The sequence below is a fragment of the Lissotriton vulgaris genome, chromosome 2_1, assembly GCF_964263255.1.
Source record: "Lissotriton vulgaris chromosome 2_1, aLisVul1.2, whole genome shotgun sequence".
Lineage (NCBI taxonomy): Eukaryota > Metazoa > Chordata > Amphibia > Caudata > Salamandridae > Lissotriton > Lissotriton vulgaris.
Window position 1 is genome coordinate 999,120,732 of NC_141687.1, and position 16,462 is coordinate 999,137,193.

Sequence of the window (16,462 nt, forward strand, 5' to 3'; positions counted from 1 at the left end):
AAAAGGCATTGTGATTTACAATGCCATTAGCCTTGGAAATGCGTTCAGCGCCCATGCTATAAAGATTGTTTTTTTAAATTACGCGTCAGGAGAGAGCATGTCCTGCTGCAACAGCAGGCAGGACAAAGCTACTTGAGAAAATAGTGCTCTTAGGCTGTAATTAAAGCCTGCTGAGAAACAACACACGTAACAGGGGGTGTCCTTATGCGAGGTTACAAAATGAGACAAGGCGGTACTAAGGAGGGACTACTAAGCATATTGACCGATGACAGCCACAGTTTTCAGTGGACAATGACACAAGGCAATGAAAAATAGGCGTGGAGAATGGGCGGAGCTTCAAGCCCCTAACTGAATACAGCATGCCTTGCGTGGCAGCGAATGAGCTGCCCAGACTCGAGCTAAAAACCAGCATCTGGCAGTAATAGCTTAGCTTGAATAAGCAATGCATAACAACGGAGCAATGACAGTTTCTGCCAATAAGAGCCCTTCTTTCACCACGGTGCGAAGAGCAAACTATGGATTGCTGCACCTATTGAAAAAGAAAACTGGGTGAGGCAAGTGTGTTACCCTCGGTGGAAGAACCTGTACCTGCACTGTAACCTGTCTCAGAGTTACCTCTTGTTAGATCACGCAGGTAGGCAAGCACTTTAGTGCCTCACACAGAAACAGTAAGTGCTATATAAATGGTGAAATACAATACTAAACAACAAACTCAAAACTGTTTACCAAATAGCAGCTATTAATAAAGCATCACAGATCATGCTGTTTGACAAAATATTTTTGAGCTTTGAGGACAAAAATTAACTATGAAGCAAACTTGACCACCTACAAGGCAGGGATCTGAATATTTATATTCCCTCTTGGCACTAAGTGAGACCCGAGTCTTCGTGTAGTCCTTGCTGACGCAGTCTAATTGAACACAGAACTCAGTGAATGCTACTTGCCTGAGCTTTTTCTCAAATATTGTGGTTGAAATGTAGCCCACGTCATATTCTGGAAATATTGTAAGTCTAATGGAAAAGCAAGTATTTTCAGTGCAACTATATGTCCAGATGGTTAAATTGACCCATTGTTTGTTTTTGGGTTGTGTTGGACTTGGCACTTTTTGCAGTGTTGCCCCTAAACTTTTTGCCTTTCTCCTAGCCTTTTTTCTGACATGGTGTTTGTGGTTTTAGGAATCAGGGCACTTTAGCACTGCAGTCCAGTGTAAAGTGTGTGTGCTCTCTGTGATAAACATGGTAAGATTGGTCTACACCTGTTTGGCCTATTTAATTTACCTGTCAGTCCTCTGTAAAGTGGTATCTCATACACCCAGGGCTGGTCAATTAAATGCTACTGGTGGGCTTGCAGTGCTGATTGCCCCACCCACCAAAGTATCCTTGCAAACCTATCCTAGGGCGGTGCCATTGCAGGGCCTGTGCGAGCAATGCCACTGCCCGGACCTGGCACCTAAAGTGTGTGCCATGTCTGTGAGCCCCCTTTTACAAATATAGAAAGTTACACCGTGAGCAAATACCACGTGGTAGGTTACAATGTGGTTGTTACAACGACCGCGTTGTTACCACGCGTGGCTTTACATTGTAAGTCGTTTCTATTGCTAGATGTTAGCACAACAGCAGGGAATGTTTTGGACTTAAAATCCAACACATTCCCTGCTGTTGCACGCCACCTACCGCAAGTCGTAGAAAATATTTGCGATGTAAAGCCACGCGTGGTAACATCGCGGTCGTTCTCACTATTGTGGGGATGCCCTCCCATAGGAATTCATTGGGGATTCCCTGATAAGTGTTCCAGTGGTAATTCCTGATATGAGAGGAACAGCCTGGTCAAGTTTGGTATGTTTGAAATAGTAATAATAAATGCTACGGTGTGTGCAGATTTATTATAACAATTTTAGAAATGCCACTTTTAGAAGTTGGCATTTCTGTGTGCTATACGTCTGCCTGCCTGAGGTGATATAAATGTAGGGGCTATGACACCATGTGTTGTGCTTGTTCTGACGCTGGGGGCTGATGCTGCTGGGCTCCAGGAGGAACCGCCACAAGGGACTACCTCCCTGCTGGAAGGCTCTGTGTGCTGGCCTGCCTGAGCCCAGCCTTGTGTTCCCGACCTTTATCCAGGACTGTAGTGCCTTGTGAGCGCTTTGCCATGTGCTGCTGAAGGGAGCAGGTCTCTGCAGCACTGGGCTGCCTCGTGAGCGCTGGGGGAATCCAGGCATAGGGTTTCCCCCTGAATTTCGTGACTAAGTGGGAGCCTACCCCGCATTAATGCCTAACTAAGCAGCGGGTGCCCACCTCGTGTTGTCCTTTATTTTTGTAGGTCCCCACCACGCATTGAGGAGTTTATGTCGATCGAGGGTGCCCAACCTGCTCTTATGCGATTTTGAATGCGGGTGCCCACCCCGGGTTGTTTGTTTTAGCGGGAGCCCACCCTGTGTTCTACTATTGTGTGTCATCACCGCGGACCAATCCTCCTAACAGGAAGTCAGGCAAGGCTGTGCCTGTCCATGGGCAGGGTTATTGGGAGGAAAGGGAAGCCCCGCGTGTGGTGAAAAGCCGGACAGACCATCGCAGGCTTTGCATCGGAGTCCCATTCCCAGGAAGGGGGACCGGGCAAAGGGAACAGGCAGCAATGCACTTGAGACGAGGCGGGGCTCATGTGTGGTGAGGAGAGAACTGCGTGCAGTCTAAGAGCCGGCCAGGGGTCCACCAGAGAGCTTGGTTAGTGGTGGGCGTTGGGAGAGGCTGGGGGCTGTTTGAGGCACATTCTCGGTGCCTGAGTGGTCCCGCAGGAGAGCAGGCCACTCCAATGGTGGGGGCTGTAATAGGGGCATTTGTTGGTGCCCCCCAGTCACAGTTAATGGCAGTGTCCATCTGTGCAACAGCTGCCCCACCGGACAGTGGGCAGCTGCAACGGTAGGACCATTTTATTTTTTAAGAGTCCCAGTGGACTCACGGCCAGGTGGTGCCAGTGCCATTTCCTGTGGGGGCAAACTCTGTTGAGAGTCCCAGAGTGGGGCTCCCCCGAGGCACATTGTCGGTGCCTGGAGCACTTGGATGCTCCTGAGGGTCCTGAGGTGACTGTGCCCATTTGGCCACATTTGTTTTATAGAGTCCCAGTCGGGCTCTCTGGGCATAGTCAGTGCCAGTGCCTAATTTCCTTCACAGCTGCACGGCAATTAGCGGCAGCTGCAACATTTAGACCAGACCCTTTTGAGGAGTCCCAGTGGGGGCACAGGAGGCAGCATGGTGCCAGCGCAATTGCACACTTGGATTCTGCTGCAGTGGCAGCACACCTTGACATTTAGGACATAGGACATTTGAGCCCTCTGAGAAGGCCAGTTGGCCTGGGGTCAGATTAGAGTTTTGGTAGGGTACAAGGCCCTAATGTGATACCAATGCATAATTTGTTCTATGCTGATGAGCTTTGGGCCTAGTATGTTTCATGCTTAATGTGATTTATGTTTGTGATGCCTATGACATACTGTGTTTATGTCTAGGATGTTTATGCATAATGTGTTTATGCTGGTGAGCCTAATGCGTAATGTGTTTATGCTAATGAGGTGTGGGCCTAATTTGATTTATTGCCATGATATTTTAGGATGGTGTCTGATGCTAAGGTGATAATGCTTAGGTCATTATGGTACCAGTAGTTACTGGTTGTGTTTTGCATTTACTTACTTGTTCTGATGGTTCTGACTGTGGCTCGATTGGCCTGGTCCTGTATATATTCCCCTGTGAATATTGCCTAATGCCAGTAGGCACAGTGTAAATGTGTGATTATGTTTCTAATGTGTTTATGACAATACAAAGGCTATTTTTTATACAAACATTGTGTGGAGTTTCTTTTGTGGTGTGCCTAGTGTGTTGCTGCTGTGTGTGTGTTGCGCAAATGCTTTACACTTTGCCTCTGGGATAAGCCTGGCTGCTCGTGCCAAGCTACCAAGGGGGTCAGCAGAGGTTATCTTCAGCATGTAATCCCTTGCCCTGACTGGAATGGTTGTTTTTGCCTGGTTTAGGCGTAAGCCTGCTTAGGTCATTGTGGTACCAGTAGTTACTGGTTGTGTTTTGCATTTACTTACCTGTTTTGACTGTGCCCGATTGGCCTGGTCCTGTTTATAATCCCCTGTAAATATTGCCTACTGCCAGTTGGCACAGTGTAAATGGGTGATTATGTTTCTAATGTGTTTATGACAATACAAAGGCTATTTTTATATAACCGTGTGTGGAGTTTCTTTTGTGGTGTGCCTAGTGTGTTGCACAATCACAAGCAGGAGGACCCAGCGCCTTCAAGCACAGTCCCAGCAGCTTCTCCTTTGGTTAGAAAAGCAAACTGCTGACCAGCCCCAAATCACGAAGCAAGGATTGGCCTTTCCACATCAGTCTCTTAAGTTATTCCTTGTTTAGCAGAGGTTCCTCTTGACCACAGAATGGGTCCAAGCATTTTCAGTCTCAATCCATCTCTGTTTCATTCCAACATTCAGGGGTTTCAGCTCTCATAGTTATACCCCTTAATATCGTTGAAGTTCGTTTGTTCTCAGGGGTCCCTGACCCCTTCCTAATTAAGCTCTGGGTGTCTCCCTCCCCGTCTCACCTTTCTCCCTTTGATACTGGGGGTCTGGATCCTTAATCACTCAGCAGGAGATGGGTTAATTGGTGTATACAACCAGCCCAGGCCTTTTCACCTCCCGGGCTTCTCCTTCCCCTACTTAGCCACTTTCTAAAAGAGCGGTTTCTGAACACACAAAACCACCTTCACAGAAAGATGTGTTATGAGACTGTGAGTTTATACATACTAAACTTCACCTCTCCATTTCAAACATACAGGAAACTAGGCTAACAAACAAACCCCCCAGCTTCCCCCATTCAGTCCTATGGGCAAGATGGCCTTTCAGCACTGAAAAAACTAAATGGAGTGTTTTTCACTGTCAGGACATAACACACACCTTAGGATATGTCCTGCCCTTTTAGAAACACTGCACCCTGCCCAGGGATTACCCGGGACCTACCACAGGGGTGCCCAATGTGTATGCAAAAGAGAAAGTCAGGAGGAGTTGCACTTGTCAGGACAACATGCTGACTTAGCAAACTGTGTGCAGGCCCCACACTGCAGGCCTGAGTTTCCTTCTCCGCGAGCCTTTGCATTACTAGCCCAGGTACACAGTGCATTTGACTAGGGACTTTACTATTAAGGCAAACATACCAATCATGGCCAACCAATTGCCATTACACTTTACATAGGGAACACTTGTACTTTGACACTTTGACACTGATCAGCAGTGACAAAATACCCAAAGCATCTAAATTGGCAACTCTATGTCAGGAAAACGGTCTAGGGGGAAAGCAAAAAGTTTAGGGATCTGTAGCCAAAAAGGCCAAGTCCTACACAGGAATATATGAAACCATCTATTTTCAATTAGTCTGCTAACACAGCTTTTAAGTGTAGGGAAAAGCTGGAGATGTGCACACTGTAGGTTTTGTGAAAACAGGCTATTGCTTTCTGGGGGGCATCCTATTTTTAACTTGCCTGGAAAGGTCTGGAAATTAATGGTACACATTAAAATCATTAGCTTTAATAAACAGAAGAGAAGAATCCAAAGTAGCATGGGGCTAAGTGTGCTTTTTGACCACATATTTTATGGGTCTGCCAACGTCCTTCTCTGCAGAGGAACAGTATAAAAAAGCATTGGCAAAGCCAATAAATCTCACAAATGCAAGATCTATTCGCTTTGTCAATGTCTTTCTAGCCATGTTGTACAGCAGCATATACCACATCATAGCCCTTTTTAAACTTTCAGCCATGCTGCATAGCAGTTGCGCTGCTGTACAACATGAGTAAAAAAAACAGACAAAGCAAAAAGAACTCACATAGGAAAGACCTATTGGCTTTGCCGATGCTTGTTTAAGGAGGCCCGCCCAAGACTTCCTGAATTGCAGTCCAGTCTGCGCAACACTGTCTTGCCTCCGTTTTCCACTGGCTGGCCTAGGCACAGCTGAAGTGCAACGAAGAGAAGTCAGAGGTTCTCTTGTATAGGACCTTTCCGGTCGATTTTAGGGCAAAGCTGTGGCCCCCTGGCTTTCCCCTGCCTAGTGCAGGGAACAATATTGCTAAAAATCTAGGGATTTGGTTCTCGGAGAATCTGAATCTCTCCACACAAGTTAAGAAGCTTGTCGGGACATGCTTCGGCACTTTGAAAGTCCTGAGAAAGTTTCTTCCCTTTCTTCCAGGACCTGCTAAAGAGACAGCGGTTCGCGCTTTGATTTTATCTCGCCTGGATTATGCCAATGCCCTGCATGTGGGCATTCCTGGCTACCTCTTAAGTAAATTGCAGGTTGTTCAAAACTCTGCTGCCAGACTTCTGGTAGGCTTGACCAAAAGGCGAAATGTGCGTGCTCATTTGTGCTCCCTGCACTGGCTTCCTGTTGATGCTCGAATTAAATTCAAAATGCTTTCCATCGCCAATAGGGCCCTCTGTGCCAGGGGCCCTAGCTATCTTCAGAAGTGATTTGTCTTTTACACTCCAGCTAGACAGTTGCGCTCCTCTTCTCAGCTTCTGCTGCAAACCCCCAGATTCAATCGTCAAAGGCTGGGTGGTTGCTCACTCGTCAGGAAAGCTAGCCTGGCCTGGAATGCTTTGCCCTTGGTGCTGCGGAGCTTTCAGGATCATTCGATTTTTAAGAAAAACCTTAAAACGCTCCTCTTTTAGCTGACCCTCTGGTACTTTTTACCTTTAACTTTTACACAGGCTGAGACACTCTGTCGAGTAGCTGAGCACGATATAAAAAGTGAATTTTTATAATTCGCTTCTGCTGGCGCACAATCTCTTGGCTGACAAATCAACCTCCTTCATGCAGTTTACTGTTTATTGTTCACATAAGAATGGTATTGTCACTATTGGTCTGTAACAATTTATTATACATGACTAAAGTAAGGGGGCCAATGGCAATACTGACGGAGGGTAAAGAAAGCATGAATGGAGGTTGGAAGAGAGGAAAGAGGGAAAAGTAACACAAATGGAGGGTGTTAGGGAGGAGGAGGCAATACGGACGAAGGGTGGTAGGGACTAAGGACTGCGGGAGCAAAGTGGGAGCAAGCAAGCAACATCACGGATAGTGAGAGGGCGCAAGCAACTTCAGGACAGGAGGAGGAGGGGTCAAGGAACACAATGGAAGGTAGGAGGAGGGTGGAAGGGGACAAGCATATCATACAGAGTGAGAGGGAGAAGGATAGGAGAGAGAGGGCCTGCAAGCATATGCAATCTTATTTACTGCTGGAAACAAAAGAATAAAGTACCCTAGGACCAAAAGCAGCAGCTGCAGAACAACACTCACTGGCCACAGAAGCAGTACATGGGCCATGATCCAAGGGAGGGACAAACACAAAGATAGTGGAGGAAAAGCCAACAAATGGTAAGAAATGGGTGGGCTCTAAGCTCCCTATAATCTTACAAAATGACTCACAAGCAACATCATATGTGTTCTCTCAGGCAAGGCCGCAGAATGTATTATAGGCAGCCCTCATTTTAAAACCATATTTAAAAGGAATATTATTTTACATTTCATAAGTGACCGGTTTTAAGCTATTGTGCTTTTTGGCATTGCACAAGATTTGATCAAAGACTTCATAAAAGGTCTATAAACAAAACACATGCTTAGCCATTAAGGTTTTCAATCCAAGGCAATGCCATACATTTCTAGAATAGGTTCTAGAACAGCTTGTGTATTTCTTAACCTGTGAAGTGTAGCAGGAGGGACATCTTTCCTGTAAGATTTGTTTCTCTCATAGTTCTATAGTACTTATTGAGGCAACCCACTCAAGTTTTCCAATCTTTTGGTCTTGGTGGCTGGGTGAGTCGGTTCACTGAAGGGTGGGAATGACATCACTGGTAGGTGATCCGTGGGTTCCAGGTGTTTGCTGAGAGGGGGCTCCTCTGTGGCTTATCCACTGCTGCTATTTAGCGTTCCCTTCTTCCTCTACTCTCCTGTGTAAGTGGGACCACCTCACATAGTTCTTTGCCTCTTTAATATAATGTAGGTGACATCATCTGTGGAATTTGGGAGCAGTTCAAAGTCAGTATCACCATGTGATGGGATAACTCTAGAGTGGGGCTTCCCCTGCTTGGTGAATTTATTTCCTTTGCTTGATTTTTGATTCTCAGTGTCTCTTGGGTTTGGGAACACTATTATTTCAAGAGGTTGTGTGAGGTTAAAAAGGCTAGTAGAACAAATGGTAGCTACTGATCTCATGGACTATCAGGAACTCATAGTAAAATGGAATACTCTGTAAACAAATGTAGCCTGTAACTAATGAGACAGCTTTAGAGTTAAGCTACTGGGATCTGTGTGCGACTGCTGTGTCTTGTCACTTTAATAATAATAGAATGTTATTGCAGTATTCTGTAGAGAATATTATGGTTTGAAGCAGAGGACTGCTGTTCCACTTCTGCTGTAACATCTTGATGGTGCAGTTTGTTCCTGCCTACAAATAAACTTCATTCCTTTTTGTACCTGCAGTGTGGATTACTGCAGGGGATACAACTGTGATCTGCATGCCAGATGTATGCAGACAGCAAAGCTTATTTAGAATTTCATTTTTTTTGGTTAGTAGCAGAAAAAAATTATGTCAATAAAGGTAAAATCATTTGTTTGGTGTGCCGCGAAATTGCAATAAACTGGTAGAGGGGTTTTATACAACGATTTCTTTCATTTTTTCTCATTGCACTGCAATATAATATATACAAGACAATACTTTGCATTTTTTAAGGTTGACTATGTGGTCATATAATTAAAATAATTAAGTAAATGCATAATTACCTGCGGCCTAGGAATCGGTTTTTGTGGCTTTTTAGACCCAAGCTTTTTCATTGCATTGTAATACTTTTTTTGTTCTTCGGTCATAAAGATGTCTTGACCTCCAAAGTAAAGTAAATAGATAACAACTGATTATAGGATGATCCAATGCAGAGCAATGCAGGCGCAATTATCGATTAAGGCACGATTTTCATTACAATGTAATAAGCCATCAAAAGAACAAATGACGCACACATGTTGGCCAGTAATTGAAATCACAAGTAAAATTGGGATTACGAGAGGCAGTTTAACTCTGCAGAGCCGTAGTGTTTACGCTCACCTGGAAAGCAAAGTATTTCAGAGAAATCCTGTGGAAAAACGAGGGTAGGTCGGTAAAATCAGCACCAAAATTATTGGTTTCCCCAGAAATTTCTCATTTCTAAAAGGGCCCGGGGGAGGGGGAAGCTCCACATGTAATCCTTGGTGATTTAGTCCCCGAGAATGACCGATGCCCAAAGTAACTCTGGCAGGTCGAGCGGATTTACCAGGGATAAAACGTGAACCTTGTAATGTGGACCCAATTGCGCTGTCAGCAAGGACCCCGGCTGCCACAGTCATCAACCCATTCTAGAGCAATTTACAGAGAGCGCGTGAGAAAGTCAGTTACTACATTCAAATACAGAACTTCAACTGCAAATGGTTTCTTGATTGTTGTGTCAATCCGTAAAGAAATAAATTAAAACTTTAACTGTGTATTTCCTCTGCCCAATTGCTGTAACTGTTCTTGTGATTACTCCTGCACACACCTACCGAAGTAACCGTCTGAGTTTAATCACTGTAACCCTTATCTCCCACTTGTTATAAAGAGCTCTATTGCCTTTGGGCCAAGCCCACACTGAATAAAATTGCAAAAATAAAATAAATACAAAAAATAAAACAATATCATATTTGTTTAACCCCTGCAGGTCTAGTGGATAGGTTGACCTCCAGTAGAAGAGGGTTCACATTGTGCACCTCCTTCATAGATCAATGTAAAATCAATGTAAAATCAGAAATCAGAAGGGCAGATAATTTTTATATGACTTCAAAGCACTCAAGAATGAGGCCCTACATTACATGCAAGATATAATCAGGTCAGGTAGTGAAGTCGCATTTGGCCAAGCTAATGAATCATGGTAGCCAGTTCATCTATTTTTTCGCCTTTAATGGTGTCCATTGTTTATTAAGGTCCTATACAAGACAAACCGTGGCTTTTAAAGCTTGCACGATGGTCATTTAATCTCACGGTCCACGTGGAAGTTGATGAATAGAATGATATGGTACCAGGTTATTGTGGATTTAATGCCACCTCGCACAGATATCGTAGCCAAAATATCTAATGTCGAAATATGATCAAGGTAAGTGAATTCATGTAAGTACAATTTTGATGAAATTGGCTCCACATATGTGTACAGTGACTACATATACATCTACAAGGTACATAGATGTAGAGTTAAAAAACATCAACTAATACTTACTGGCTATGATATCCTTTTATAGCGATATTTACGCTACTAGCTTCTGACATATAACACTATTACCAGTAAACCACTATGCTTCAAGTGTTGTAGTGACATTATATGTTAAGAGATTTCAATGGATGAGTAGTCACTGGCGAATGCTGTAATGTTGAAGACATCAAAAGGGACAATAATACACTTGCTAGAAACATTAGTATAACTTTAGATGTTGTTAGTGTACGATTTGAAAATCATATGGATAGTAGACAGGATAGAGAAAGATTAAAGAAACACTACATCAAATTTGATAGATGATGGTGTTTAGGACTGCCTTAAATTAATGTTGCAGCGTTAGATAGGAATGCTCCAAATTTATTTATTAGACAAATTTCAGTAAAAGAACCAGAAATTGAGTTACGTAAGCCACTGAGGTTGGAATGCATAGAAGAGAAGGATGAGCCATATTATCAAACTCAGAGGTTTCGAATAACGGTCATCATCAACAATTCTTAATCCCTCACGAAACTAGACTCTAGACCATACATTAAAATGTGGAATTACAGTGGTTTATGCTTAAAAAAATCCGAAATTATTCAGGCAGTAATGATCCAGTAGGGACAGCCAAAATTGATATGAAACTAACAGTCGAAGTTAACTAAAGTTTAACGGTTTGGTGAACTTGTTTCAAATGTTTCTTTGCTTCATTTCGCAGTAGTAATATTGATAACAGTACCGCCCAAAATGCTCTACTCCAAACAAACAGAGGCTCTTATTAACCTTTTCTGAACCAGGAAGTGATGAAAAAAAATCAAAAAATTCCATCCCTAAAATCTCTCTCTCTCTGCCTAACATGTGTGGTATTTTCAAATACCATAACTCACAGGCACTGTTGGAAAGAGTGCCTATACTCTCTCTGGGTTGCAGATAAATACTCATGGTACCCCACTCACCTTCACTTTTTTGTGTTGGAGCATGCCAATCATCAGTCCCCATTCAAGAAAACACATTTTAACAATTTACAGGTTTCTTCATCTTCTAGTAGCTTCAGGTAACAGGTGTGAAAAGATATGTATTTGTTCATCGAAGGTTAGTGCCTACTTGTTCTTCACCACTTCCGGAAATGGTGACTTCTGTCCGTATTAAAGACTTTGATGGTCAAGGTAGAGCCCTTTCTTTTCATTTGAAGTATCCACATCAATTATACTGTTGATTTTTTAACACCTTCCCACAAATGGAGGGTCCTATTTAACTTTCAGATCTAATATTCTGGGGATCCACTTTACAGTAAAGGGCCAGCAATTGTGTCTTTATTCATTAACTGACAAACCCTTAATTCTGAAGTGGTGTCATTTGCACAAGTTCTCTAAATTCTCCAGTCTGAAGATGAGGGATTTATTTTCTTTGACTCAACCATTTCTTTTTTAATATAATTAAAGTCTAACATGATCCAACAGCTCACCTGTGTCAGAAAGTTTCTTGATGATAGCTCCAATATTGACAGTGTTCCTCTCTGGTCCCCCCACTCATTTACTGAGATTGCCCATTTCCCTTTACGTCTACTAAAGGATACTCCCAGTGCCTTCTCCACACATTTTAGCAGTATTTTATAAGTGTCTGCACTGTGATTAGGTTTTCACAGTCACCAGGTAGCGAGGGAGCAGTGGCATAACAAAACTTGAGGGCCCCCTTGCAAACTACTTGGAGGGGGGCCCCTACACTCCAGACTAAGTCAGGAGTTCTTAGGCCAGAGGCCCATCGCCTGTGCACAGTGCAGGAGGGGGCATCCTGGAGCTGGGGCCCTCTTGCACCATGGGAGCTATTGTTACACCACTGTGAGGGAGATCTCAACCACCATCTTGGTGTCTCAGAGCATTCCCATAGAATCAGTTGTTAAACGGCCATGAAGACACCTGAGCTGAAAATCCTCTTTACATTATTTTTACACCAGTGCATCCACATCGGTTTCAGTAACACTGAAGCTCTTCTCCGTTTCACCACACTACTTTGTTTGGCTTCATGACTGCACCCCCTGGCAAGGAGCAGAAACCCCACCGATACTGTGCCTCTACAAGATGCCCAGAAGCATGGAATATGCCAGAGACTGGGTGAATTGTTAATCAGATCTGCATTGAGGAAGAAGGATCCCATCAACTTCACCACTGCACACTCAGAATGGAACTGATAGAGCATTATCCTTGAACTGCTGCTTGTCTCTGTCTTGCATTTTCATCCATCTCACCCACTATGGTCATCCTGAGGTGATGGGCGGCAGAGCACTTCTCATTTTTTTTATCCTTTTGTTACCCACTGGAAGATACGAAATGCAGAATCTCGCATGTAGAGCAGGCTTCAAAGCAGACTGTGCCTTATCTGCATGGACCTGGGCCCAATACTTTTTAGGACAATGCTTTTGTGGCTGTTAGCAGTGGAAGCTTGGTGCCCTCTTGCCGGTTTGCTGGCCACACCCTCTTTGGCTAATTTACCTGGAAATGGGATCCCTATCTACCCTTCAAGAGAGATGGGGAATTATATTGCCTCACTAAAGATGTTAGCACGAACATGGGAGTTCGGAGATTTAAAAGATTCACTGGTGAGAGATCAATTAGTGAACTGCACTAATAGCGTTAGAGTGCAAGGGAAGCTGCTGACCAGAAATTCTCCACTTAAAGAAGTCATTACCACTGTAGAAGGAGTAGAAAACGCTTCTGTCAGGGTTAATAAGATGAAAAAACACACTTCACTTGCTGACAACGCCTCAGTTTAGAGCAGTATACACGAAGTTGCTTCTAAAGAGACGCTGACAGAGATGGAGAGAGAACATTTTTAAAGTACCTCCAGGAGCAAAGCTTTCAAAACCTTCTAATTCTTTTTTTGGACAATACCACAGACAGGTGTTTCAGATGTGGGAGTTTTGGACACATGGCCAAAAGCCCAAACTGCTATGCTAGAAATTCTGTTTGTCGCAAAAGTAGCCTTAAAGGGCATTATGCTACAGTTTCTAAAACAGCAGGGAAAGTATGAACAGTAGAAAGTGTTGATACTGTAACTGATAGTCGGAGACAAGTAGTTTTAAGTGTCAAGAATGCTGATGATGGAGTAGAGATCAGACCAGTAACCATGTCTAATTGCAAAATTGATATTGGAGGAAATATATTTCTAATTTTGGGAGACTCAGGCTCCCCACTCACTATGATTGGGAATGAGATATGGGATGGAGCATTTCGCAGAGAAAAATTAATTCCTCCAGATATCAATCTCGTTAGTTATGGTGGCACCCACATTGATGTGTTGGGGTGCATAGTGAAGAAAATAGATTTTAAAGGAGGAGAGACCACTGGAAAGGTGTATGCAGCCAAAAGGGGAGACAATTTTTGGGCTGGCATCATCAACCAGATATGGGCACCATATTGAATCCCAAAGCACATGATCAAGTAATGCTTGTTGAAAATCCAGGGGGAGAAGATTTTCACAAGGTGTTTCCTGAAGTGTTTAGGGATGAGCTAGTATTACTCAAGGATTTTGAGCATCATATTGTGGTTAAGAAGGATGCTAAACCTGTAGTACATAAGGTGCGTAAAGTTCCTCATGTGATGCTGAATTTAGCCTCCAGACAAATTTAGGGCATTTTTTCTGGGTGCTGGAGAAGCATAGGACATTACATTTTAAAAATTGATTATTAATTGGGCTTTAGAGCTATATTGTGCTAGTTGAGAAATCAACCGCTGCAAACCACAAGGTATTTGGGAGAGCAGCACAATATCATCCACATAGTGCAGGCTTACTATTGGGGTATTACCCAACGTTGGAGGGTCACCTTGTGTTAGATGAAGATTACTCCCTAAATCAGATGTGTAGATGTTAAATAGGCTGGGCGCCAAGACGCATCCCTGCTTGAACCTGTTGGTGTTCGAGATTTTCTTAGTTAGACTTCAGCCATCCCCTTTTTTTATTTGGACCCAAGTTTGCGAGTACAAGTTGCTGATTGCTTCCAATAGTTTTGAAGGAGCTCAGCAAGCTTTCATTTTGGCCCATTAACGTGGATCTTGGCACTTTGTCGAAGGCTACTTTACAATCTACAAAGCACATCTAGAGGATGTTTGAATTGACAAATGCTTGATTAGCTAAGAGAGTAACTGCCGAAATATTTGTTAGGGTGCCCATACCGGCCCGGTATTCTGTTTGTGTTTTCGGGAGTATATTTATAAGCTGACCCAATCCTCGAGATCTGCCAATAAGTTTGTTGCTTAGATCTTTGCCTCTATGTCAATGAGAGATATCAATCTGTAGTTATTTGGAACGGAACGTGTCCCTGATTTGTATATGGGCTAAAGAATGCTGCCTCGCCAGGAGTCGGGGATGATACTGGTCTCTAAGAAATATGTAAACATGGGAGTTAAGTGACTCGACCAAAACGCTGGATTGTTCCTGAACAAGGCATTAGGCAGGCCATTTGGGCCTGGTCTAGCCCCATCAGATCTCAGATATTTAATTATGTACAATACCTGCTTTTGATTGATCTGTACTTGGTGTTCCCTCAGCTCGTGCTTTGTTGGTTCTTGAATTTCTTTCTGACATTTTTCTTTGATTTGACTTTTTGAGTAACTAAGTGATTTCTCAGCTGATAATGGACTGTGTGTGGTGTCTAGTTGCTTATTGGTGCTTGGATTCAGGTCTTTAAACTTGGTGATCGAGCTGGTGTGCTTTCTGATCTTGTTTGGAGATTCAGAGATGCTTACTGCACTCGAGGGGGCTGTAGTATTAAATGTTACTTCGATATGAGCTCTCCATGTTTGCTCCGTCATGTCCGAATTGAAGTTGCGATGTTTGCCGTTTAACAAAAGGTTGATGTTTGCCCAAAACAGTTTAGAATTTCTTTGCCTGCTAGCATGGAGTTGCAGAACGGGTGAACAGGATGGTGAAAGCCTGTGTACAGAGGGCTGTGGAGACCAGATTTCCTCTTAAACATATTCATAGAGATATGTGGTGGGCACATTACACCACTCGTAACTGTGTGACCCAAAAATCTACTTTTGAATGCTTGAGGAGCAGGTCTGCCACTTCTAATTTAAATCCTACATGGTTGCCTTTTAAAAATACTACTCATCTAAACAAGGAGGAGATTGGTTCCAAGATCAGGTTTTATCAGGGAAAACAAAAACACGGGCATGATGAAAAGAATTTTGTGAAATTCAGGAAGTTGAATGTTGGGGACCATGTACTTATCAAGAAACCCAGATAGAAAAGAAAGGGGGTAACTGAGTACATGGCTCCTTTTGTCATTACTTCCTTTAACCACTTGGCTGCTAGGCGTTCCCCCCCCCCTGTGCTGGAAATTGCCATTTTAGTGGCACCATGACGAGCTCAGCTCGTCATCAGCACACAACACCCGTGGGTGATGACGAGCTGAGCTCGTCATCAGCATCGAAGGGGTTAAAGGTAGTGTGGTAACAATTCACACAGAATGCATGCAAGTGGAGCTTGTCTAGATTGGTGAATTATCTTTGAGGTAAGCTATCAAGTGACATAGCAGTTGATCCTTCCAATAACGACATAGCAGTTGATCCTTCCAATGATTCCTTTTAGAAAAGTGTAGTAAGAAATGGTTCCTTAACCCCTTCCATGCTGATGACGAGCTCAGCTCGTCATGAGGCTTACCTGCCGTGCGCTGATGACGAGCTGAGCTCGTCATGTAACGCAGAATTTTCAAAACCGCCGCACACAGCGGAAAAGCCGCCACAGCGATGCGGTTAAACCTATCTACTATTAAACTTCCAGTAAGAACCAGAAGACCGCCAATCAGTTTCAAAGATTTTGTAATGAGCTAAAGTTGTTGAGAGGAACATATTGACATGCTGTTCTCTTGTAGCCTCGAGTAGATTTTCCTTTATTGTCATCAGTTAATTTAATAGCTTTTGGTCTCTTAGTTATGAGTATTGTTAGATTTGTTTAGTGTTTTGTGTTGTTTCTTTATTGTTATGCAACAGGGATGTGTTGTAATTGTATGTATATCACTTTGATTGCTTACTGTAGCTCATGCCAAGAATGTGTGGCTTATGCCAAGAATGCTCACGTTCTCCATGGTAGGATTGTTCCTTGCAAGAACAGTTTCTTAATTGAAACGTGGGAGCACTGTGGGGCCATGTGTCGAGAATGAGGCACTATACTTCATCTCTC

The 16,462-nt window shown here is 43.4% G+C and overlaps 1 protein-coding gene across 1 annotated transcript in view; it reads right to left on the reverse strand.

The window, feature by feature from the left end:
- LOC147731528 (sodium channel protein type 2 subunit alpha-like) overlaps window positions 1–16,462 on the reverse strand; it is a 951,803-nt gene that overhangs the window by 38,691 nt on the left and 896,650 nt on the right. Inside the window, exon 25 of the mRNA XM_086956592.1 lies at window positions 8,814–8,918. Coding sequence (XP_086812718.1) covers window positions 8,814–8,918 — 105 coding nt within the window. The remainder of the gene's footprint in view (window positions 1–8,813; window positions 8,919–16,462) is intronic.